At 44.5% G+C, this 24,767-nt stretch overlaps 3 protein-coding genes across 8 annotated transcripts; all 3 read right to left on the minus strand.

Annotated features, from left to right (window-relative positions):
- Positions 1-311: 311 nt before the first annotated feature.
- Positions 312-8,279, minus strand: ift56 (intraflagellar transport 56). 2 transcript variants are annotated; one of them, XM_079728816.1, is made up of 18 exons: positions 7,987-8,279; positions 7,694-7,840; positions 7,474-7,566; positions 7,139-7,253; positions 6,982-7,031; positions 6,663-6,808; positions 6,114-6,285; positions 5,776-5,850; positions 5,111-5,213; positions 4,633-4,688; positions 4,085-4,135; positions 3,871-3,934; positions 3,425-3,513; positions 2,977-3,060; positions 2,798-2,867; positions 2,397-2,503; positions 1,263-1,396; positions 312-706 (listed from the first exon to the last, which is right to left on the minus strand). In XM_079728816.1, exons 1-18 carry the CDS (start codon positions 7,987-7,989, stop codon positions 592-594), a joined length of 1,674 nt encoding a protein of 557 aa, XP_079584942.1. In that variant the 5' UTR covers positions 7,990-8,279; the 3' UTR covers positions 312-591. The 2 variants fall into 2 exon arrangements, with proteins under 2 accessions (XP_079584942.1, XP_079584941.1); XM_079728815.1 differs by having other exon boundaries at positions 4,085-4,138.
- Positions 8,280-9,512: 1,233 nt separating this feature from the next.
- On the minus strand, positions 9,513-13,404 carry LOC307092044 (small ribosomal subunit protein uS2-like). The gene is made up of 8 exons (XM_079758916.1): positions 13,354-13,404; positions 12,533-12,704; positions 11,507-11,625; positions 10,807-11,052; positions 10,223-10,351; positions 9,935-10,103; positions 9,784-9,819; positions 9,513-9,678 (listed from the first exon to the last, which is right to left on the minus strand). Exons 2-8 carry the CDS (start codon positions 12,663-12,665, stop codon positions 9,584-9,586), a joined length of 927 nt encoding a protein of 308 aa, XP_079615042.1. The 5' UTR covers positions 12,666-12,704; positions 13,354-13,404; the 3' UTR covers positions 9,513-9,583.
- Positions 13,405-16,742: 3,338 nt separating this feature from the next.
- Positions 16,743-24,598, minus strand: slc25a38b (solute carrier family 25 member 38b). Of its 5 annotated transcripts, none has more exons than XM_079729904.1 (9): positions 24,575-24,591; positions 23,820-23,932; positions 22,964-23,065; positions 21,767-21,891; positions 20,850-20,934; positions 20,344-20,523; positions 19,794-19,962; positions 18,784-18,947; positions 16,743-18,377 (listed from the first exon to the last, which is right to left on the minus strand). In XM_079729904.1, the coding sequence occupies exons 3-9, from the start codon at positions 23,012-23,014 to the stop codon at positions 18,255-18,257; spliced, it is 897 nt and encodes a 298-aa protein (XP_079586030.1). In that variant the 5' UTR covers positions 23,015-23,065; positions 23,820-23,932; positions 24,575-24,591; the 3' UTR covers positions 16,743-18,254. The 5 variants fall into 5 exon arrangements, with proteins under 5 accessions (XP_079586030.1, XP_079586029.1, XP_079586032.1 ...); XM_079729903.1 differs by having other exon boundaries at positions 24,266-24,589; XM_079729906.1 differs by lacking the exon at positions 22,964-23,065 and having other exon boundaries at positions 24,575-24,598.
- Positions 24,599-24,767: the final 169 nt, after the last annotated feature.

Raw genomic sequence — 24,767 nt, forward strand, 5'->3', positions numbered from 1 at the left:
CCCTTTCGGTATCAAAAAAGAAGCTACGCTTTTATGAAATGCCATTCTCCCACTTTCTATTCAGGAAAAATGCTGAATTGTGGGTTTTGCCACAATAGCAGAATCAAATCCCAAGCGGAAGCAGACAGTCATGATTGGCTCTTTCGGCTCCCCACCCAAAGCCTGCAGACTATAATTAAACTAACACCTAGACCACCTGTTGATTGCGTTTTGGTTTAAGAATTGCTTATAATCCAAATATAATAATGGTTAGAGCATAATAAATCTACAACGTGTCAAAAAGTAATACAAAAGAAAATGTTTATTCAGTCTTGAGATTCACATTTTCAGTAAAAATAAACTTCCATTGCAATATAAAATTGACACTTGTAAAACTGTATAACCGATAACAGATAAATAGCTCCATGCTCCTTTATTCCTGCTGCATAAAAGGATATGGCATCATTACATATTATACACAAGAGCACAATAATAACAAAAACCTATACAAGAAAAATATATCCCGGTAAATCATTGGTAACTGCAGAAGGTTGCATAATGTAGCTGTGCTTGAATGACGCCAGACCATAATATTGTATTGTGTAAGTATTGTTATGAGAGAGCCACTCGGTTTTCCTTGGCCCACTTCCTCAGGGTCCGGATGATGTATTCCACCTGGGGGTTTCCTGAGCTGCGGAGCAGGGGCAGCACGTCTTTCAGCATCTCCCTGTGGGACGGACAGTGAGACAGGCGGTCAATGGGATGGTAACATGATGCAGAGCTCACACTGAAGATGGTCAGCTTTTACTTTTAAGAGTAGGGTAGTAGTAGGAATAGGAAGGGGTATGAAGAGGAAGTCACTGCATTTCACAGGGGTTCTCTTCCAAGCACAATGAAGAATAAATAGTCTTATCTTTTACTTTATCATTCACACATATAATAACTTTATTCTGTATGGAAATTGCATGTTGTGAGAAATCTTTGAAGGACCATGAGGTACTGCACTGAAACCCTGCTGCCTTGCTTACTCGTGTGGCAGCAGTCGGCTAGCTTAATACTGCTACTCACAAATGGTAAGGCTATCTTAATCACGCTAATCACAATTGATATCAAAGGAAAACCCACACCATGCAGACTACCACTAGATCTTAATACCCTATTCAACCTAATTTAAAACCTGAAAAGCAATGCATCTTCACTTGAATAATTTGATTCTCATAGAAAAAAAAGAAGTATTTCATCATGTAGCCGCTTCATGTGAGCCAGCGCTTTTTCCAGCCTACCTGGACTCTCTCCCAGCCAGGATGAGCTGGAAGATGCCCACGCAGGCTCCCCTCTTGCCCTCCCAGTAGTTGGAGTCGGGGTCCAGTTTCTCCAGAGCGTCAAAGGCCTTGGCCGCGTAGAAGAACTGGCCCATCTGAAACACCAAGAGAGCGGCGCGGTGAGCTCAAGTGGCCTCAAGAGCCCTTCAGGTGTCGCCCACATTCACAGAACCTGATTTCAGATTATTTAAACTCAAGCAAAAAGCAACTGGTTCAGGTTCGGGGCAATTATCTGAGAAGCTCTTCGTGAGGACCATCTTTGCATTTCTGTATTGAGGAAACTTTGTGCAGTGCCGATTTAATTTTATATTCATGAATTTTGCCCATCTCTCCTGGTTCTCTGAGCAACGAGGGACACATCCGTCAGGGGGCGGGGGGGGGGTCAAAAGCAGGAGCAGCTCAGGAGGTAGAACAGGTTGTAATGAAAATGGGGGGAGGGTTGCGGATTTGATCCTAAGCAAATGCTTAGGGGTTTATTATAGGTGTGCGTGGTATAACCATGGAATTCAAGCAATGTGTTTGGTATCTAAGCCCTCCCAAATAGGATTATGTTTATAGTCAACAAACTAGCCTCTGAGTGACCATAAATAGCGATAATACTTAATATACCATAAGCATCAAAAAGACCTATAGGCCTCGTTCCAAGGCTATGCATAACTTGTCTTTCACTAAGTGGTGGACAGCCTCAGGGGAATTTAACGATGAGGCGGGACCAATGGAAAGCGGCCATTAAAGGGCGTTCTTGAATGAGTGTTTTTCCTCCGCTTGTTTACCCAGGCGGTTTGAGTGCATAGGGCTCCCCAGGTCTGTCAGATCCATCCCGCCTCGATGCCATTGGAGACAGCTCTAGTGATAGAGGGGGGAGGAGGGGGGGGCTGTATTGAATAAGCCACAGACTGACACTGGGCAGCAGCAGTGATTTGCAGCATTGAGAACATTCTGCCTAGTATGGCGTGTTTCAGAGTGTGTGTGCGTGCGTGCGTGCGTGCGTGCGTGCGTGCGTGTGTGTGTGTGTGTGTGGGGGGGGGGGGGTGTTGGTAAGTGTGAGAGTGATCCGATGGGTGACTCGGCAGAAGCCAAGAGGGATGACATCACCTTGTAGCAGTCGTTAGCGATGAGCTGCAGCAGAGCAAAGGCGTCCGAGGAGGTGCCCATGTTGAGGTACAGCTCCCAGGCCAACCGGCCCTTCTGGTTCATGATGTCTGGGGGGGAGACAAGATGGACGCCATGAAGCACAAACGTGAGCAAAATGTGAAAAAATCCACCAGTATGAACTAAATATCGACCCTAGAGCCTTTTTTTCTAAACACAGGACCTGTTGCCGGACACCATATCCAGTATATGCACTATATATTTTGCTTTGTTTTAAGTACTATTATTATTCATTATTGTTTTTGCCAACTCAGCATTCCTGGTATTGTCTCATTGTATTCTCAACACCTTGGTCTTGAGGAAAGGAAACATTCATAAAAAAGGGGTGGATTGGAGGAACGTACAGGAGCGTGCCAGCCAGCTCAGGTAAACATAGTCGTTCTTGATCTTCTCACTCTGAATGAGCAGAAACACCTGGAAAACAAGGTCAGAAACCACTGGCATGTCATCCACCCCTGGCTGCGTATCAAGGGATTACAAATGCTTGAAGACATTTCTAAAACGTTCTCCAGGAGCAGCATACCTCCTCTGCGTCCCTGTAGTTTCCCAGCGCTGCTTTGGCCTGTGCATAGTTAAAGTTGAAGGTGTCATCGTTGTAGAAGTAGCTCTGCACAGGAAGAGAGACACAAGCATCAGCTTTAATGTTTAGAGAAGAGAGCCTTGAATCACACCGACTCAAACAGCAAGGCATTTAATTCTAACACACAATCAGACACACACACACACACACACACACACACACACACACACACACACACACACACACACACACACACACACACACACACACACACACACACACACACACACACACACACACACTTCTGATCTGAGGTGGTTATTTTAAACCGGTGTGTGAATGCTCTTTTATTTAGCCCCGTCGTTTCTAAGCCAACACAAAAGAAGCGCATTTCTCGCCTGGGTTATGCAACACAATGTGGGAGCGCTTTTCTTTCTGCAGCGGGCCTAACCTTGACAGAGTTGAGATAAATGAGGACGTCCTCAAACTGTCTGAGGAGGAAGAAACAGGAGGCCATGCACTGCCTGCCGGGGATGGTGTCTGAGAAACAGCAGAGAGGACTTTAGAACTCACACACCAAGGCACTGGTACACAAAACACACCATTCATGACATACGCTCAATGCCATCTTGATGACGTGACCTTGCATATAAAGATGGTTTGTTTCTGACAAAATGTAAAAATCTTCCCGGAGGTCAAAGTTGGTAATATGTAAGACTTTTAGAAACAATACACCAATATGCAAGCTTATGTCAAAGGTAGATGTGAGAGAGAGAGAGTCGAGGAATAGAAAGGTTTTGTTCAATCATTGAAGTAGTTCTACAAGGACAATATGGTACACCCGATTTTTTACGTCATAAATTGTAGTCTTTACAAAACAAATTGATTAAAACGTACCACATTCACTGGCCGACCCCCCAACCAATTGGAAGAATTGTTGAGCAATCTTCAGGTGGTCCCTCTGAAAAACACACACACACACACACACACACACACACACACACACACACACACACAGTATAACACCAGCCAATGTCTCCAGCACAGATGTCGTTTCTCACAGTTAATTGAATAGGACTTCTAAATTAAAATCATATATTTTCAGACTTACCGAACCAATTTCCTGTCCCAGGGCAGCGTTGACCACTCCTTTCAGGATATACTCCTCGACGGGAGAAGATGAAGGTGCGTTAGTCAGGCTTGGTCTCACGTTAAGTCTCTTAACGAGGGTTTGGTTCCCTAAACCTAGGACCACTGAGGTTATGGTCCCACATATCTCAGGCTCGTATAAAGCCCGTCCAATCAGGTCATTCGCTGAAGCTAGCGAACTAGTCACATGCTTTGGGGGAGTGGCTTCCGAGGGAGGCCTTAGAGGGGAGGCATTTTTTTGGTTGGATACTTCCAAAAAAAAAATCAAGCTAACGTTGGCTTGCTTCTCCAAATAGCCGACCCTAGCTTTAAAGGCCTTCATTTACATATTGAAATTAAACACATGACAGATCCGTCCACAAACGTCATCCTTTGCAGGCTCCATTGCGTTACTTATTCTACACCGAGCGACTCAAGCACAACTTTGGGAGACGGTCATTATCAATGTTCATCAGATTGCCCTCTTTGTAGTTGTTGGAGCAAAGTACGGCTGTGGGGTTGCATGATTACCTGTGGAGTGGTGGGCACCAGGTCCTTGATGAGGTTATACGCCTCTTGGATGTCATCTGGAGAGGACAGATAAATGGACAGTAAGTTTTAAAATGGAACATCAAATTGCCTGGCTGGTAGCAGCCCAAAGTTGTCGCTTTTGGCATGCCATGATAATGACTTTGTTTTGGATTTGTTGACTTTTGTGTAGTAAGGAATTTTTGAGTGTGAGACTTATTCATAGATTCCATTTTCTAGAGGCTGCCGTTTTCTAGCCCGTATCCAATAGCATGGGTACCCTACTATTTCCGAGTTCACGTTTCCAAGAACATAAGACGTAACTCGGCACCGACCCTTCAAAGGTTACCGGGTTGATAGTTGACCTAGGCGATGGGATCATATCTATCAGATGCTCTCCATCACTATAGAGTGAAACTGCCTCCTATGCTTATGCTAATATGCCCAGGAGTGTTTGTTATGAGAGGGGCGGCACCAACACCTTGTCTGAGGTAGTAGATGACCAGGTTGAGACGGGCTTCAGGAATCACATCTATTAGAGGAGGAAGCACCTGTAAGGCCCCTTCTCCGGCACGGAACACAACCTGCAGAGCGCACACACACACACACACACACACACACACACACACACACACACACACACACACACACACACCATCTTATTGATGCAAAGGTCAAAATGCTTATTCATTCCCTCTGCCTCTTATATACATACAAACAAAAAATAGAAAATGCCTTTCAGTCACTCCTGTTGTATACTCTCTGTGTTGCTAACCAAATTGTATAGGCAGTGCCATTCTTCTTCTTGACCTATATAGGCCATTAAGACTCACCAGTGCTGTGTAATCATGCTTGACAACATAGGTTGTTGGGCTGTTTTTGGGTTTGCTGGGATTAAGGTCGCTTGTACATTGTACATCTACCCACACTCATTTTACATTTGCACTTACACTGAACAATGACACCCCCGTCAGGAATTAGGTCAGTTAAGCGGTTAAATGAAACCTTGGTAATGTTCGTTGTGATTCATAGGACACACACAAACAACAAATTAGACATTGCGACACACAAAGGTAAAGGGATAATAGGACATGCAACCAAGCGCACACTCGTGTGCAAAGCCTCACATCTCTGTAAGGAGCTTACCAGGTTGTGTCGAATAAGCTCTTTAGCAAACTCAAAGGAGCAGGAAGATATGTCCATTAAGTTCTTCAGCTCAGCCTGGGGGAGAGAGAGAGCAAATATTACCAACAGAACCGCATAACTATAAACCCCAAAAAGGTAATTGTTACAATCAAGCATTGAAGGCTCAAAATAGAAAAAGGGTCAATATTGATTAAGTCTTTACCATGGCCACAGAGTGTTAAATAGCTTGTTTAAATAGTTAGGGCTGGGCCTGCGGTCGTTTCTATATTTAAGGATGTTTGTTATTATGGAGTAATAATTGGATCCATTAGCTGCTTGCATTAGTGGCTCTGGTTCACCTCGGCTGCTTTGCCGTTGTACAGCCTGAAGTGGTTGCAGGCCTTCAGGTTGAGGGCGATGGTGGAGTCAGGGATGCTCTGCAGGTAGACCGCCAGTACTTCCTGTGACACATCGTAGTAGTCCAGCTTGTAGTAACACAGGGCCACATACACCTTCAGGGCCAGGAAGTCTCTACAGACAAACAGGAAGCCATCAGTATAGTGGTCCAGCATGTAGTAACACAGGGCCACTTAAGGGTTTGCTAAAGAGGCAAATGTAGCTAACAATAACAATGATTAGCCTGTCATTGTAATGACTGCTAGTGTAGCAGTCATTACAATGACAAACGAGAATAACTGCTACAAGACAGAAAATTCCATCACAAGAGCAACTTGTGCGGTCGGTGTACAATGCATCTCAAACACACCATTACACAAGGCCACATACACCTTCATAGTCACTTTTGCATTAAGTGTAACTCTGTGTGTGTGTGTGTGTGTGTGTGTGTGTGTGTGTGTGTGTGTGTGTGTGTGTGTGTGTGTGTGTGTGTACATGCGTTTTTAGCAGACCTGTTTTGCAGTAGGATGCGTTTGTAGATGTCGATGGCTTCCTGATAGTGGGAGCGCATGTAGTGAATGGAAGCCAGGCTCAGCTGGTCCTCCGTCACGTCCTCAAGGTTCTGGTGGAAGCCCATCAGTTTCTTCTCATCGTTGAACTAACGCCCACACAACAAGAGGAACTAATCAGAAGGTATGGCTCATTGGCATGGCCTTAAAGAGCAGGTCATGCAGGAATTTGGATGACAATATATTGGATGACAATACATTAAGAATGTAACATAAGAAAATTATAATGCAAGAAAAATAAAACAAAAACAAGCTTTTGAACCTTGTGAGCCAGGTGGAAGAGGAGTCGATTCTGTAGTGGGGATGTGGGAGCTGTGTGAGAGAATACAAAACGCTGTCAGTTGCCCTTGATCGTAGAGGGTATAGCTATAATTGGAGCCCTTAACGGGTCCTTCCAGGTCTCAATGTGTAGTTCTCACCCTTGGATGCAGCTTCCTCAGCTTCCTTGTAAAGGCCCAGCAGAAACATGGTGCAGGCCAGATAGACCCACACCTCCACTGGACACTCTGCTTTCTCGCTCAGAGTCTTGTAAACCTGTCACAACAGGGCAGAGACACACTCAGAGATTGACCAGGAAAACGTGACTTGGTTTAGGAAATTGAAGCATCTTAAACAACTAATGAAAAAAATAATCGTGGTCATTTTAGACTACATACCATTTGTGATTTGATTTTCTATAAACACACACGCACACACACACACACACACACACACACACACACACACACACACACACACACACACACACACACACCTCCATTGCTCTCTTGTGATCCCCAAGGTGAAACGCACAGTAGCCCATCCAAAGGTCTGCATGTTCCTCTCTCTCCCCCACATCTCTTTGGAACTGGAGGGGTACAACACAGCAATAGTTCTGCACCAGCAATACTTGATGCCATCACTCAGCTGCTTGACTGGCAGTGGTCCAATGTGCGGTAAACCACTGGTGTATGATTCTCTACAGGTGTGTCTACCTCTAAAAGTGTCAAGGCCCCAAGGTAGTCTCTCTGCTGTAGATATTCTTCTAGGTCGGGGATCTTCTTCGTCCTACTTTTGTTTTTCTTCTCATTTAAACCGATGGGTGCATCTCCCCCCACAGCTGGTTTTGTACGAGACAGTATCTGTCAGATTGTAAAGGCACAAGTACACGTTATGAGGACCAGCGGCCTTTGCAACGGAAAATGTTTTTCTTCCACACGTATTTTTATAACATGAGCATGGTGTTATACAACTCCCGATCGAGGCTGTTTTCTTTCATTGAACTCACCATCACGGAGTGCGTGTTTGCTCCTGCGATATGAGGGGGCGGCTTGTTGATCTCTAACCAAGGTAACGCTGTGGACACCGAGCCTGATTCTACCAATGCACGTTCGGATGCTTCTGCTTAGGCGAGCTTCACGTTTACATATTCAACTAAGCCAACTGTAGCCTTTTTTTCACTACGCAAGTATTAAATCCACGTAAACTATCCAAAACAATATCAATCATGATTGGTTCACGTTTCTATAAATGATATATGATCAAAGTATTGCGACGTTATGCAGATCTTCCGGACCAGGCAACCCATCCAAGCACCCACAATACATATTACTACTTCCGGTCATATCTTTCACAATAAAATCAGGCAATCGTTAACTTGCTTTGAATCCTTCCTAAATGTAACCAATTTGTTTTTTTCGATGTTGAATTGCTTAGTAAAGTGTAAAACTGCTGACAAATTAATGTTAACATAATCAAGTGGATCCAAAAATCGAACCTCTTAACAGTTTATTTTGTCAATGCTTTATAACTGCCCGGGCGGAAATAAGCTTATATAATCAGCTTCACAAGGCATATTTGTCGGATGCATCATCAGTTGCTTAGCAACACTGTAAAGATGTCAATAAACTGTTTGTAAGGAATGAACATAGACCTTTTTAAAAGTCGGTTATATTTAAGAAGTAACTAATAAACTAGTAAATTATAATGCTTAAATAGAGGCACGTTAACGAAGTTCTATTCAATGTCGAGAGAGCTTCATAGCCCCAGTGGCCTAATGGATAAGGCACTGGCCTCCTAAGCCAGGGATTGTGGGTTCGAGTCCCGTCTGGGGTGATTGGTTTTAAATCCCAAGTCCATTACATGGCATCCTAGCCTCCTAATAGAACCCCTACGAATTATCAGTCAAAATGCAGCTCAGCTTTAGTGACAGTATTCCTACCATTTAACCTAGGGTTTCAATTATAATCAAAGTATTAAAGGATGTATCAGCGATGCTGATCCCTTGTTGGTATTTGAAGCGAGATCCCAAACAAATTGAGACCGCTCGCCCCGCCCATGTTTCGTGCATCCAATAAAACTGCAGCGCAAAACCCCACAACACCCACCCCTTGTTGATGATTGGAATACTATGTATTTTGGTTTTGGGTCGATGGTACCATTTGTTTGTGTACGATCTTGGAGCATAGGCCGCCTAGAGGCGCATTTGACGGCCTGCTTATGGGACGGGCAGATAGCGGATCGTGGGAAAAGATCAGATGAATGTAATAATTTGTTTCGGCCAAGAATCGCTGACACAACCTTTAAGCAAAATACAGGTTTTAAATAAACCCACATCCCATGCAAACATTTGATGACTCGCTCTGTTTAAACGCATGTATACTGATATGGTTACCCTGTCCCCTGCAACAAATCAGTCCCTCTAGTTACTGTAACAGAAGGGGCCTTTATAGGCCCTTCCCCAGCATTGGAATACTACTCAAGCTTTGTATTATTAAAGCGGAGGGTCAGCATACTGATGAAAGACGAGAAGTGTCAGAGTCTAAAATGTTTATTGCACAGATTCCTTTACAGTGTAAGCACAAGCAAGCCTTTATTGACGAGAGTTAAGACCACTCCGAGGCGGCGCCGCCCCAGTCCGAAGCCTGGGCAGTGGGAGCAGCAGACCAGTCCTCAGTGGGCGCCTGGTTGCTCCAGTCCTCTGTTGGAGAGACGAGTGGAGAATTAGGTCATGCCATAGGAAAGAGGCTGATGTTCTGAATGCAAAATGGAGTCATAGCTCAACCTCTACATTAATGACACTCACCGGTAAAACCTTCTGCAGCGAGTTTCGCAGGGGCAGCTAGGGGATGAATAAAAAAAAAAAAGAATATGTAGTCAATTCACTGGAAATATCCATCATGAAATGGAGGTTTGGCAAACCGGGTCAAATGACATGCCCCGTCAGTAAGGCTCACCTTCCGCAGCCCCGGGGAACTGCTGGATGGGCACAGATGGCACCTGGACCCCCTCGGACCAGTCCGCTGCCTCGGGCTGGACCTGGTCCGCAGCAGGGGCGCTCCACTCGCCCTGGAACTCCTCCTTCCCCACGGCCTTCTCCGCGGCAGCCTGCTCCTCCTTCTCAATCTGTGGCGGCAACGGCACGGCTCAGAAAACGCAAGACCCAAGGGAAAACCCCCACAGAGCGGCTTTAAGCGCCAGATATCTGGACGAAAATGCGACAGTATGACCCTAGCAAGCCTCACCTCCTCTGGGTCACGGTAGAAGTAGAGGTCCGGCATGACGTCCCAGGGGTGCTCCCTGGAGATGGTTCCCCTCATCCGGAGCACCTCCCGGGTCAGCATCCACCACATCAGACCCACCGAGTGGTGACCCTGTAACGGCCATTAGGATCAACAGGAGTACAGCAACTCTACAGAACGAAGCACAGGGCCCTCCTAGACCAAGATATTCTTAAAGGACATTCGTGAAAAGACTGCACTAGCCAAGATGTGTCATCATTAGATGGGATGGTTCAGGTGTGGCTCGGGTCACTATCAAACGACCAGTCAGCGGGACGCAGCCCTCGTGGTTGTCAGCGAAACCCAGCCTGGTTTCTATGGCACACTTCCGACACCCAGACACTGATGAAGCAGTGTAAGGCTTTAATTGTGTGCGGAGACCCTTCAATTTTAACAGCAGAGATTACAAATGGTCTGAAGCAGTCTGAACTCAAATACTACCAAGTATTTGAATTGAGCCGTCTTTCACGTCGCTTTGCATGCACGTGTCAACTGAAAATTCATTTGCCTACTTTTATTCCGAATCGTCACTGGAGCCCAAACCCCACCTTGTTATTGCAGGGAATAGCGATGTCCACGTAGCGGAGTGGAGAGTCAGTGTTGCACAGGGCAATGGTCGGGATGTTGACGTAGGAAGCCTCAGTTAGAGGCTGGTGGTCCGCCCGGGGATCCGTCACGATCAGGAGGCGGGGCTCTCTGAAGGCCGCCTGGATCTGATTGGTGAAGGTACCGGGGGTGAAGCGGCCGTGGAATGTCGTTGCACCGGTAGCCGAAGCAAACTTCAGCACAGCTCTCTGCAGGGAAAAGGTTAGGAGAATATAAGACCAGGGCAATAAACATTCTAGCATATTCTTTCTGACATAAAAATGCAGAATCCCGGGATTTTTCTGTTGAGGCAACGAAGACGTGTGGCTCGGGTCACTATCAAACGACCATTCAGCGGGACGCAGCCCTCGTGGTTGTCAGCGAAACCCAGCCTGTTTTCTGTGGCACACTTCCGACACCCAAACACTGATTGGTCAGTGCCGGGCTTTAATTGTGTGCGGGGATAATTAAATTGGAAAAAAAGGCGACAAGCAGGATCAAATTAAGGCTTGGTTTTAAGTCAGCCATGACCAGCGGAAGGCTTGGCCCGAGCCCCTTTACAGAACATCTGATAAGCCCAATCGTGCAATGTAGCTACACCTACAGGGCTTGTGAGAGGTTCTTCCATCAGCAGGTGTGCGGCTGTGGTCTCAGTAAGCCCACCTGCCCCGTGTTCCTGGAGGAGATGACGCAGATGTCAGCTGGGTTCTCAATGGCCACGATGGCCCGAGCGGCCAGCAGAAGTTTCTCCCAGGTACGCCTCAGGTTGATGATGTACACTCCTGTAGGTCAAAATAACATTAAAAAGGTCAGGTCCAGCATTCAAAGTTTGGTACTGATCAAGAGGTAAACATGTTAATTTATCCTTCAAACATGATGCATAACTCGTGCCCAGCGACATAAAGGGCTGATTATGGTCCCACGTTCACGCAACACAAGGACCACGCAGACGCTTCGACGCAGTCGTCAACCTGTTTTGGTTCTGCGTCTGGTTTTGGTGAGCGTACCAATCACAGCCCTTGCTGCTGCGTCACCTCGACGTAAAGTTACGAATTTTTGGGAGGCGCACGTCAGGCCCTTGCGGTAGACGTAGCGGGTCCGTACCCCCCTTCCGTTGCGTGAACGTGGGACCATAATCATCACTTAAGTCACACGCAAAAATACATAGACATTATATCCCAGGAATCTCTTTAGGCAATGGAAGACGTGTGGCTCGGGTCACTATCAAACGACCATTCAGCAGGACGCAGCCCTCGTGGTTGTCAGCGAAACCCAGCCTGGTTTCTGTGGCACACTTCCGACACCCAAACACCAATTGGTCAGTGCCGGGCTTTAATTGTGTGCGGTTATAAATTATTGGAAAAATAGGCCAATTAAGGACCATCGATAGAGTCATTCACCAGCTTCCACAAAAGACCACCCAGTCCCACCTTCCCGCTATTGTATGTTGTACGCCATGGGCCTTAATGTACAAACTTAATGTACTTTATGTTGTTATTCATAATACTTAATTGTGTAGCATCTGCAATAGCTAGCTATCACTGCTGTATACTGGGAATGGGTTAACCTAGCAATTGTTAGTACTTTTGTTTCACTTATGATAACTGTTCTTATTGTAAGTCGCTTTGGATAAAAGCCTCTCCTAAATGCCCAAAATTAAAGAGTAAAAATGATATGTAGCCTACTAACCATCGCTTTTTCTCTTGTACACATAGTGCTCCATCTGGAAGTCCATGTTGGTTCCTCCAAGATGTGTTCCTGCAGCCAGGAACTTGAGCACATCTTCCTCCTTCATTTGAAGGACATCCAGACCTCCGGACATCGTGACCGCTTTCCCTGCGTTACGAGTTTAACGGGAAAACTACAAGGAAAAATAGGAAAGACAAAAAGCTGATCAGAAAGATTTCTTGATGGTATATCCGCTGCAATTTGTTTTTTAAAAAGGAAGCTATCAAATAAAAATAACGTTGACAACCGAAAGCTTGCGATCGCCCTCCCAATAATTCGGGATAACAAAGTATAATTTGTACCAGGATACGTTATTATTAAATGGGATGGTTCAGGTGTGGCTCGGGTCACTATCAAACGACCATTCAGCGGGACGCAGCCCTCGTGGTTGTCAGCGAAACCCAGCCTGGTTTCTGTGGCACACTTCCGACACCCAAACACTGATGAAGCAGTGTAAGGCTTTAATTGTGTGCGGTTACCCTACAATTTAGACAGCAGAGATTACCAATGGTATATCGGCTGTAATTTGTTGGTAAAAAAAGCTATACCTGGCAATATGATTAAATTGTCAACCGAGGCTGTATTAGCCCGACGCCATGATAAGGATATTACGCCGCATTGCCAAGCCCACGGCGTGAGCCTCCATATCCGAGTGACTCGCTTTAAGGCAAAGTGAACAAGATTATTATAATTGTAACGATATACATATTGTCTATCTAAATGTACATTTAGAGAGTCGGGACGGCAATTTTAAGATAGAATTTCATAAATTTGGAGCTCACCACGAGACAACGCCGTATGGAGTTCTGTACCGCAAGGTAAAAAGAGACCGGATACGGAAACTACGTTTTTAATATTCGCGCGGGGGGGCTCTGCCGGATACAGTACAATGGTGGATCCCAGATCAATAGAGAGTCGAGGAAAACAGTCCAGGTTCTTGATCTGCACAGTGACATCCAACTTGAAGTAATTTACTTGCAATTGTATTCACATTTGGAGAACAAATTGGCCTGGGTGGGCTTGGAAACATTTTATCAGCATCTCTTACCAGGGTACCCCAAATTTACAACACTGGCGGCAAAAGTTTTGTGCATGTTTGGGAGCACCTACCACTGTGAACAAGCTTTTTCTCTAATGAGTATGAATAAAGACACAATAAAACACGCAAGCAATTCAATGACATTCTGAAATTGGCAATTGCTCAGGATTTGCCACCTAATATTGATGCACTTGTGAATGAATGAATGAATGAATGAATGAATGATCTTTATTTGTCAAAGTAAAGGTACAGGTACCGGTACTTGAAATTTGGGAGAGCTCCCCCCTGGTGCTTAAAAAAGAGAGGACAAGGAACATACATAGACAATATTTACAGCTTGATAAATAAATAAAAACTTAAATACACATCTACTATAAATATAACTAAAACTAAAGTTAAAGTGCAGTTGAATGACTTGTAAACATGATAACTCAACATTGCACAAGTCCTTAGAAAGTGAGTGAGGCAGGTAGATAAATAGATGGTTTACAGTAGGGCATTGCACAGTTCCCTAGTAACTGCCACATGTTATGTGCGAGTGCGTTATAGTACGAGAGGTCAGGTGTTGGCAGCGTTCAACGCCTGTAAGGCCCTGGGGTAGAAGCTAAACTTTAGTCTAGTTTGTCCGTGCAGCCATAGTCCTGAAACCAGTGGCGGTGGGTCAATAGATGGCGCTAGGGCGCCGCCCCTCCGTGAAATATTCACTTGAATATATCTGCCAACTATTAATCAACTATTATCAATACGAAATAAACCAACAAAAATACATAGCGTTTATCCTCGTTTAATTGGGCGATATACTTGTCACTGCCAGCAACCATTTAAATGCGTCTGAACGTCAATGATTTGGGCTAGGCTAGTTATTGGTCATTCGAAATAAAGCCCTCCTCCAAGTCAGGGGCGCCGGCCACGTTGAAGTCAATGTAAGCTCGCTAACCTTTTGCTGTCTATCAAGCAGACAGCTTTTCATTGGCGCAAGAAAATTCGCCCTCGGGTCGCACCAGTGTGCGCCCCAGGCCAATGGTATCGCTTTTCTTTTTTGTTATCACGACATGATTGGACAATTCAGCGAAATCAATCAAATAGGCTACCTCCCTCAGCAGCATTCACGCAACATAACTACATGTAGAGAAGAGATAGATCGCTAACTAGCAGAGAGTTGTAAGCACTTTCCACCCTTTTCAGTGGAGGAATTGGACTCCCCAAGCAATGTTATACCTAAAAGGAGCAAGTAAGTTACATATTAATTTAGTCTTTCGGCCTGTGGCATATACACAAAATGAAGCAACTGTCCCATATTTCTAACTGCATTTGAAGTAGACATTAAGACTCACAAAAAATGGACGGTATAGGACAGTGATCATGATTTGTCTCAATATCAGAATAACAATGGGTCAAATAGCAATGGCTGGTGGAATGGCTGTAAAGTAGGTCTGTATATGCAGTGTAAGCTTGTAGGCTAGGAATCAGAATGAATAGTATAGGTAAATAGGTAGTGGCCATCCCCAAAATGCACCAGAGTACAGGAAATCAAATCTATTAAATTCCAAAAAAAATTATGGGCGGGGGGAACCTATTATTGTGCCCCACCAACATTTTTGATCACCAGCCGCAACTGCCTGAAACGCTTCCCTGAGTGCAGCAGCACAAAGTGTTCGTTACCCGGGTGGGTTGGATCCGTGGAGATCTTGCCTTCTTGAGGCAGCGGGTGTTGTACAGTTCCTCCAGAGAGGGGAGAGGGCAGCCGATGATCTTCTGGGCTGAATTAACGACCCGCTGTAGTGCCTTCCTCCCTGCAGCTGTGCCACTGGAGAACCACACGCAGATACAGTATGTGATTATGCTCTCCGCTGAACAGCGGTAGAACGGCACAAGCAACTCCTCCCTAAGGTGGTAGTTCCTGAGGACCCTCAGGAAGAGTCGCTGTTGTGCCTTCTTGATGATGGCTGTGGTGTTGGTCCTCCTGGATGTGCACGCCCGGGAAGCAGAAGGCTGCGACCCTCTCCACGCAGCCACCGTAGATGAGCAGGGGCTGGATCACAGTCTTCTTCCCCCTGAAGTCGATGAGGACCTCCCGGGTTTTGAGCTGGTTCAGCAGCAGGTTATTAGCCTTGCACTTCTTGCTCAGCTGCTCCACCTCGTCCCGGTATGCGGTCTGGTTTCCCCCCCCAAGATGCGGCCCCCCAGTAGGTGACTCGTCACTATACTTTGTGATGTCATTGCCGGGTTGGACGGGGGTGATGTCGTGTGTATAGAGGGTGTAGGGCAGGGGGTTCAGCACGCAGCCCTGAGGGGACCCGGTGCTGAGTCTGAGGGCTGTGGAGGTGTGGGAGCCTACCCGCACCCTCTGGGGGCGGTCAGACAGGAAGTCCTTAATCCAGGTGCAGGTGTTGAGTGGTAGTCCCAGGTTTGTCCGTTAGAACACCAGTCTGTCAGGAAGTATAGTGGTGAACGCCGAGCTGAAATCCACAAGGCTAAGAGGGGCCAGGTTTCAGGAGCAAGGTAAACAGTGGGTAGCCTTCCTCATGTACAATCCTGCTTCAGAGGCGTTTCCATCCTGACCAGAATACAATCCTCTAGGAAACCAATGAATACTTGTTGTGGTCATATTTAAAGATATTGAACAATGTGCAAAAATATTGTCAGTCAATAGCTTCAGTTTAAAATAATCTGTATAAGCTTTTACCTTTTATTCTGGCACTGCCAAAACGTTTGAATTGTAAATGGTTTGTAATCAAGTTTGAATCATAAAGTAAAATGCTATATTGTTGTTCAGTTCCAAATAGATCCACTGTGAACTGTGCATTGTGACGACAGTGAGTAGTTGACTGACTGAGGAAAACAGACATTGTTTAAATCAACTTATTTTTCTGAAGACATTTCAGCCTGTTTTGTTATGAATTGGTCATTAATTGTGAATGTTTTCTGATGAACTTGAACTTCTTTACAGTAAAATAAAGGGAACAATTGAAGTTGTTATGCAATGGTTTTACTGGCTCTGCCTATTTTAGATCAAATTGGACTGTATGTGGCCCATGAGCTAAAATTAGAAAAGTATAAATGAAAACCAACACTTTGTTACTTCATTACAAAAGGTACCCTTTTATATACTTTGCAAATAAACAGGCACAGGATCCATCTGAACAGTCAAGTACCGACCAAATGCCCACAGGTACAATGAACATACACATAATCTTCCAAACAGAACATCAACATGGAGAAGGCTCTAAGACTAACGGGACATAAAACTGAAAAACTGGCAATCAGTTGGTTGCAATTTATTTTGGCACAGGTCAGATAACAGGAGTTACGTGTAAAGATAAAGATAAGGTAAACATCAGAAATGTACAGAAAGACTACACATAGTTTAACAATGCAAACCCTATCCTACTTATTTGGTTAGGAGCATGTTAAGGTTTTTGCTTGTACTTAATTAGAGTTGACCAATCAAATCAGTTTTGAGGGTCAGCTAAATGTACTGTAACCCAATAACAGCTTGTTTTGTTGTTGTTCATCAAGGGTCTTCTTGATGAACTCTTCACTCTAAATGTTTTAATCCGATCAGAATTTCTATTCCAATTGCCTCCCTGATAAATGTGCTGATTTCTTTACTAAGTATAGACTTCCATAAAGTAACATTATATAGCACACATCATATAATTATTACTCTTTTTACTTTTTTTTTTTAGTTTTTTTTTTTTTACAAATCTTGGAGAAACCATTCAGGACAATGTCCAGGAATAAAACAGATGGGCTAATCATACTTAGTACCATCCTCACGTCAGTGCTTCGTTCAAACAGTGTTTCCAGTGTACCAGACAATTCCTAGTCTGAATGCTGTATTCCATAATTGTATACATTTGCATTTTACAAGCAATCCGTTTTATTCTGACACCACCTGTTCACATTAAACTGTGAAATCAAAGTGCTTTCATGAACATAAAGCAAATGTCATTCAAACTCTATTCATGTGCCATTGCAAAACCAAAAGCAAACTCTACTTTTAAAACAACCCTAACAGGTATTGAGTGTGACTATTATTTGGAGTGATAGAAAGCCTATAGAGGTTAGCATAGCATTAAGTTGAATTATGTTAACTAGTACAACCTTTCATTTTAACACAATGCACAGCAGTCCAGCTCTTTGGGCGATTGTCTGAGCATGAAAACATCAAACTCCACCAGTTAATAAATAAATATATGCAGTCAAGAAATGCATCAAATAAATGCACTTTATAAATATGGCGACAGCAAGGATTGTTCTCCATCAGAAAAAATGCTAATCTAAAAATTAAAAATAATGTCTTCTGGGTAATTTTTGGTACGAAGTACACCAGTTTGCGGAGAGTGAATTGGTCTCCAAAACGAGTGCATACCATATCATGTTGTCACAGGGTCGGGTTATACATTACTTCATGGGTCCTCGATGCTACTCAGCATCTTGACAGGGAGGTTCACAAGTAGACATCGTCAGACGTAAGACCACATCAGGTGTCGGATCACAAGCTCACAAGGTTGAGGCTTTCCTTTCCAAATATTGAGATACAATTAAAAAAAACGCACTGCCCTGTGCCCCCTGCACTCACTCCTCACGCCAATCCTTTGCGCCCGCCAGCTCACCGGCGACCAACCAGAATGCCACGCTTCAGGACTTGAGGCCCATCCTCGCCATCAGCTGCTCATAGACAGTCCAAGCCATGGCGGCCATAAGCGTGCGTCGCAGAGACCTGGGCACAGCCCCTCTGAAGAACCCCCGTAGGCCGTTCTCCTGGGGAGGGGAGGGGAGGGAGGGAATGATGCTCACTTGGCATGATCAACACTACAACTACTCAGCTCCATACAATATGGCCGACCGCAGAGTACAGGCATCAACGCTGTTCTCCCTACTTACGGTCCTTTTAAAATAAAAGGATTGTGGTGATACAAATTCAGCGACAAATGTATTTCCTACATGCGGACAAAAATACTTAAATTCTCATTCTGAAATACTACATGGCTGTTCATTCTACCTTGAAGAAACAAGTCGACGTAAATACATACAATATAAACACAGGCAATATCTAATCCAATAGATATGGAGATTTCATGAAGTTTCCTATATACTAATGCTAAATAATACTATTAGCAATTGCGGGTGATATGTGAGTAAAAGGGAGACCAGAAAAGGGACGTACGTTGTAGATGTAATGGATAGCCTGTGATGTGCTGTAGTGCGAGGCGCTGACTTGGATGTGTGTCTTCACCACGTCGGCAGGCTGGGTGACCAGGGAGGCTAGCACGCCAGCCACCACCCCACAGCCAAAGTGCACCAGTGGGACATACACCGTGCTGTTCCCGTCTAGTTGGAAAAGACAGCACTTAAAACACTTAAAGGAGAGAGAGAGAGATCAGGAAACCACAGAATGAAGAGTTTAAGACCTTTATTTAGACCTTTAAGAAGTAATACTAAAGCCGAGCAGGTCTGCAGAACTGCTTTTCTAGCTTAGGCACACGCACTCTTTATTGTCCCGCTCTGTGATTCCTCCCCATGAACTCCAAGCCAAGGTTGTTATCAAACAAAGCCCATACATGGGTTCAGCATCAACCAACTTCCATTTGTTTTGTTGTGTGCATGGTATTCAAGCATAACTTGGTTTGCCACGTATTGGTGGCAAACATTTCACCCAGTTTCCCTCATCCTTTAACCTTGCCTCCCTTATCCCAAACATTTCACCCAGTTTCCCTCATCCTTTAACCTTGCCTCCCTTATCCCAAACGGTAAACCCAGGATCCCTCATCCTTTAACCTTGTCTCCCTTATCCATTCCTTTCACAACATTTTAGGCTTACAATGGAGGCAAACATTAGGTTGTCTCGACCTACATTATATCGTACAATGAATAGTTTAAATGTTATATTATAAATAATATGTGGCCGACGTTTCTACCAAGCGTTGACCGTGGATAATATGGAATTCACTTCCGCCTACTTCTAGTTTAAAAGTCAGCAAGCATATGAAGCCGATCCACGTCTGCATTCCTTACCGTTTTCTTAAAGTTCCAGGACACGCGACACATCCTGTGTTCTCACTACTCGGCCAACGAGCATGGGCTACTGGGAAACACGCTCCATGTGTGGGTGTGACCAACGTCGCCAACAAAGCCCCCCACTGGTCGACCGTGTGGGCGTAGCTTCGGGGTACTCACCGGGAGGCAGGGCTCTCTTGGCCTGGCTGTAGAACATGACGTAGATGCCAGAGAAGGGCGCGTCTCTGAGCAAGGTGGCAGTCAGTCCGGAGAACAGAGCCCTGATGCCCTCTGTCTGGTACATGCTCCTCACTGCCCCGGCCATGCTCACGTAGTTGTATCGCCCACTCTGGAACGCAACACAAACAGTGGGTTGGTCCGAAACAAGAAGCAAGATATGATATGGAAGCTGCTTACCATGTGACGTACTTTGTAATATTATTTCTGCCCTGTTAGGTTCAGTGATCCCGTCTAGCGGGTCAACCACATGTGCGAGGACGCAAAACATGGCAGAGAAGGTATTGATGAGCTACGACGTAACCCGGTTCTGCCATCAGTATTGAAGAAATGAAGGCAATATGTGCAGTGTACGGACAGTAAGGTGACAGTGATGTGTAGTCCTGTGTGCTGACCTCATGTGAACAGTAATGTAAAAAGTAATGTTTAGTCCTGTGGGCTGACCTTATGTGAACAGTAATGTTAACTGTAATGTTTTGTTCTGTTGGCTGACCTCAAAGCGTGTCTTGATGACAGTGACAGGCAGCATGCTGACCCCAGCCACGGTGCGGGCCCCGGCCCCCAGCAGGACAGCCTGGCCCGCGTTGGGGGCCTGGTCCTGAAAGAAGTGCTGCTTCAGGGAGTAGAAGGTGCTGAAGTAGATGCCTACCCCGGGGACACAGCGGACAAAGGACTAGCCATATGGAAGGAGGAGGAGGAGGACATAGAGGGAGGAGAAAAAAAAAACATAATTGAGCGTAACATTTATATTGAAGGAGTTACATATTCCTTATCAGATAGGTTCAGGGAATTTAACTTGCCTGTCAATCAAAGGTGCATGAATGCAACACTTCCCATTGGGGGAGAAACATGGGGAGGGTGCAGAGAATGAGGGGGCATTTTTCTGGTTGTTCACTTTTTAAAAAATTGCTCTCTCTTTCTTTACAACCGTTGTTGTGAAATCGTACCTAGAGCAGCTTTAACTTGAGTAAACAAAAACACACATGGCCAGCTACTCACTGGTGAGACTCCTTTCCACAGGCCAAAGACGTTTTCTGTCCTGATGACGTGAAAAAACACGCTGAACATCCCCACCTTGGAAGCCCTGGTGGAGGAACATACAATACATTAGACAAGTGCAGAGACACATTCATGCACACAGCATGACCCCTACAACCACATAGGATCACATCACAGTATCTCACCAAATACTACGGACTGTCCACTGTCAACTAAGATACTGACCACCGCTATGTTCGTCCATAGTTATGGGCTCTAATTGATTGACCTTATATGTTGATCATCATTGTTTTCAGAAGATATTTTTTCATACTACTAAAAGAGACACACACACACACACACACACACACACACACACACACACACACATGTGTGCCTCTTATTGCTGCTAACATTTGCCTTTTCTTGTGCTGGCGGGAATTGCAGCTTAGAAACCAGCCAGCATAATTACACAGCGCCGGTGAGTCTAATTGGCCTATATATGCCAAGAAAGAGAATAGCACTGCCTGTACGATTTGGTTAGCAACACAGAGGGTATACAACAGGAGTGACCGAATTCAAGGAACTTTGTATTTACACAGCATGTGGTTGTATGTATATTAAAGAGTGTGTCGCAATATATGCATGCTAAAATGTGTGTCAGCTGAAAACGAATACAAAGCTAAATCGTCATCAGACGATAGCCGATGTGTTACAAGAATTTGGCCGTCCACACAGGTAGTTTACCTGCATGCCACTGATAACCGCTTAAACAAGATTGGTCAATTCAACTCTAACAACAAACGGAAAACAAAGTACCTCCGATACCAAACCGGTGCCTTAATATTCTGCATTCATAGGCAGATTTCTGTTTAATGGAGATTTAGCGGTGTAGGCAGGAGTGTGTCTAAGTCTTGTCATTGGCCACATGAACCCACCCTGGCTTGACATTTCCCTGCAGCGTCTGCAGACGGGTCTTCACCAGATCCAGGGGCTGGAAAAGCAGTGTAGAGCAGGTGCCACTCAGAGAGCCACACATGAAGGCTTTCAGTGCCGGGTGAGCCTGAGAGACACAAAGAGGGAGAATATTTTAAACAAAAAAATAATAGCTTGACAATGTATAACCAGATATCGATTATCAGCTGGAAGAATAACCTTGATGTGGACGTTTTCTGAGGAAGAGAATATATTTATATTTATATATATATATTATAATAAATATAATTTTTGTATATTATGTCTACTGGTCACAAGACATAATATCAATACAGACATACAGAGGAGACTGCCAGGGAGATACGTTGCAGACAAACTAGTTAGCCAGCTGAGATTAGGGCTGAAAGAAACAAATCACAATGAGAATTTAGAATTATTCTTGCACCCGTATCATACATTTAATCCAAACAGAACATGTCAAGTATATATTTTACTAGCAAACCCTTGATTATGTGACTGTTAAAGGATTCCATAATATCCTTTATCTTTCAGCTAAGTGGTAAAAACATGTTTCCTCTGTAGTCCTTTGTCCACCATAACATGGCAGGCGTTTACAGAACAGAGAGCCAAACCCCCACAGAACCAACTGGAGTTGATGCAGATGTGCAGAGACAATCTACACACACCCACACAGCTACGCAGACACATTGACTCATCCTTGGTTGCATGCCTCATGGACAAAACCAAGCAAAAGGCCACCAGACACAGACATGGATGGAAGTCAGACAGACAAGACCACAAACATAGCTCCTCTTTAGTATGTTTGGAAAGATAAATACAGCACATCGCAAGAGAAATACATAATACGTGAACAAATGAAGAGAAAAGCATTGAACAGAAGAAAATGATGAACCAGTTTAAAGCTGCAGTCTTAACCCATTTATATTTATGCATAAAAAGCTGCTCTTCCCTGGATATTGTGTGTGTAATATTAACACAGACAACATCATGGTATTGTTTCACTTCTTATGACAAATGTACTTATTGTAACAAATGCACTTATTGGAAGTCGCTTTGGATTAAAGCGTCTGCTAAATGCCCTAAATGTAAATGTAAATCATGGTTTCACACATACACATACTGACCACTTGAACACAGGTCGTCAGAAATATTTACAAGCACACACACACATATAATACCTTTGCCAGGCTGCCTGAGTCGCGGGTTGCAGAATCCTGACTTTCTTGCATCTCTCCTTCTTGCCCCTCTAGCCCTCGCTCTCTCTGGTGCGGCTGCCGCTACTGTGTCAACATAAGACAGGGTAAACCTCCATCGCTCTGCTCCTGCCTTCTAGCTTCCCTTACCTCACGCAATCCCCCCCTTTCTCTAACTAGTAATGCTTCATCCCCAGCTCTCTGCTGTTTCTCTCCGTCTCTCTCTGAGCTGAGCTGAAGCGGCAGATGAATCCACTTCACGTACCTTTTCGGGGGGATTCTATTGATGTGTTGTGTACACAAACACATGCACACTTTCCTTCTAATCCAGCACAGCCACATTTCTGCTATTGTGTAGTGGTGTGACTCATGAGTATAATGTGTGTGTGCAGGGGGGTGTAAATGTAGGTCATGCAGAACGTTTACGTTTCAGTCATATGGATTCTTCCTAAAGATATGTTCTAAATAATCTTGACAGCCTGCATGTTGTATTTCTGTGGTTGTACGGCCTAAATCGAGCTTCAGCATCACACATAGGGTGCTGATTATACCAAATATCTCAGCAGACTGCACCATTCAATTATAAACAAGGTGATTTGAGGTAATGATCTTTACTGGCATTGGTCAGGTTTACTTGAGCTATAACTAACCTTAGGCAAGCATTGACACAATTTTGGTTAAATATTGATTACACACTAGCCAGATACTTTTTGGTAGGCCACATTCCTCAACAACTGAAACCAATATGTAAACCTTTCACATTAACATTACTAAAATAAACCACAATCACGACAAAGGACAAAGGACAAAATATGCAATTAGACAACCACTCCACAATTACCATTGCCAACTCCATTTGAGTTGTGGATGGGGGCCCGGTGTCCTTTGTTTTTGAGGACGTCGTATAATGAACGTCTCTTCTCTATAGCCGTGTAGATGCAGATTGGTGTCAGCCTTTAAACCAAACACATTTGGGTTAAAGGCACTTGCTTACGTAGCTTAAACCCTGTCCTTACATTAGGAGGAGGGGAACCTGTCCTTGTGTTGATACTGATGAACTTCACAAGGACAGCGTGAATATAGGCAAGATACAACACGGCAAGTTCATTATAGTAACGTTAAATACAGAAATACAAAAAAAGAGTCTGGTTTAAAGTGCTGTGTAGTAAAACACCCGAGCTTTATAGTTATTCACGTTATCTTTTTACAAGAACTAGCAGCTGATAGCATACCAGGAACTTTAGCCACGATGCTATGCTTTAGTGTCAACCCAAATTACCCTCTTACCCGACAAACGCCCGTTATGTTGCCCCTCTCGTTTTGAAGGATGACATCTTGTGTCCCACAAACTCATGTGAATAAAAGCGGTCGCTGTAGTTAGCATTAGCCGCCGGTAGCTGCTGTCAGTAGCGGTGTCTAGTCCGGAGCGAGAGCTAGCTAGATCGATCGGTTAGTTCCTCCAGGAACCTTTTACAGGTGAATTGGTTACGCTGCAAGTGTTATGATTAAATAAGTATATTACTTTCTAAACCAAACACGAAGCTGTAATTTCTCAAACTCTATTATTAGTCATCATAGAGAATGGAACCTGCGTACCAGCAACTTCACCACTGTCGCGCCACTGGTCCTCAATCATGAGCTGTGGTTGGGCACCTCAGCCTGACGATGGCGCCGTTGGAACAAAACGGACTTGGACAGAGCTACTACAGCCTGAACTTGAAATGGTCGAGATGGGTATTTGTAAAACAGAATCTCATCAAATATATCGATGGCTTGATTATAGGCCCCA

Source organism: Pollachius pollachius (genome assembly GCF_949987615.1).
Source record: "Pollachius pollachius genome assembly, chromosome: 2".
Taxonomy (NCBI): Eukaryota; Metazoa; Chordata; class Actinopteri; order Gadiformes; family Gadidae; genus Pollachius; species Pollachius pollachius.

Excerpts from the sequence above, each read along its gene's own strand:
- ift56 (XM_079728815.1), bottom strand. Across the intron at positions 4,689-5,110 it reads CATCTACTACCTCAGACAAG|ATGACATCCAAGAGGCGTAT; the intron begins GTGTTGGTGCCG and ends TGTCCTCTCCAG. Across the intron at positions 1,397-2,396 it reads TCGCTAACGACTGCTACAAG|ATGGGCCAGTTCTTCTACGC; the intron begins GTGATGTCATCC and ends TTGGTGTTTCAG.
- slc25a38b (XM_079729904.1), bottom strand. The coding sequence starts at position 23,014 with ATGCAAGAAAGTCAGGATTCTGCAACCCGCGACTCAGGCAGCCTGGCA. Across the intron at positions 21,892-22,963 it reads ACTCAGGCAGCCTGGCAAAG|GCTCACCCGGCACTGAAAGC; the intron begins GTATTATATGTG and ends TGTGTCTCTCAG. Across the intron at positions 20,935-21,766 it reads CAGGGAAATGTCAAGCCAGG|GGCTTCCAAGGTGGGGATGT; the intron begins GTGGGTTCATGT and ends TTCCTCCACCAG.
- LOC307092044 (XM_079758916.1), bottom strand. The coding sequence starts at position 12,665 with ATGTCCGGAGGTCTGGATGTCCTTCAAATGAAGGAGGAAGATGTGCTC. Across the intron at positions 10,352-10,806 it reads CTATTCCCTGCAATAACAAG|GGTCACCACTCGGTGGGTCT; the intron begins GTGGGGTTTGGG and ends TGGCCGTTACAG. Across the intron at positions 9,679-9,783 it reads CGCTGCAGAAGGTTTTACCG|AGGACTGGAGCAACCAGGCG; the intron begins GTGAGTGTCATT and ends TCTCTCCAACAG.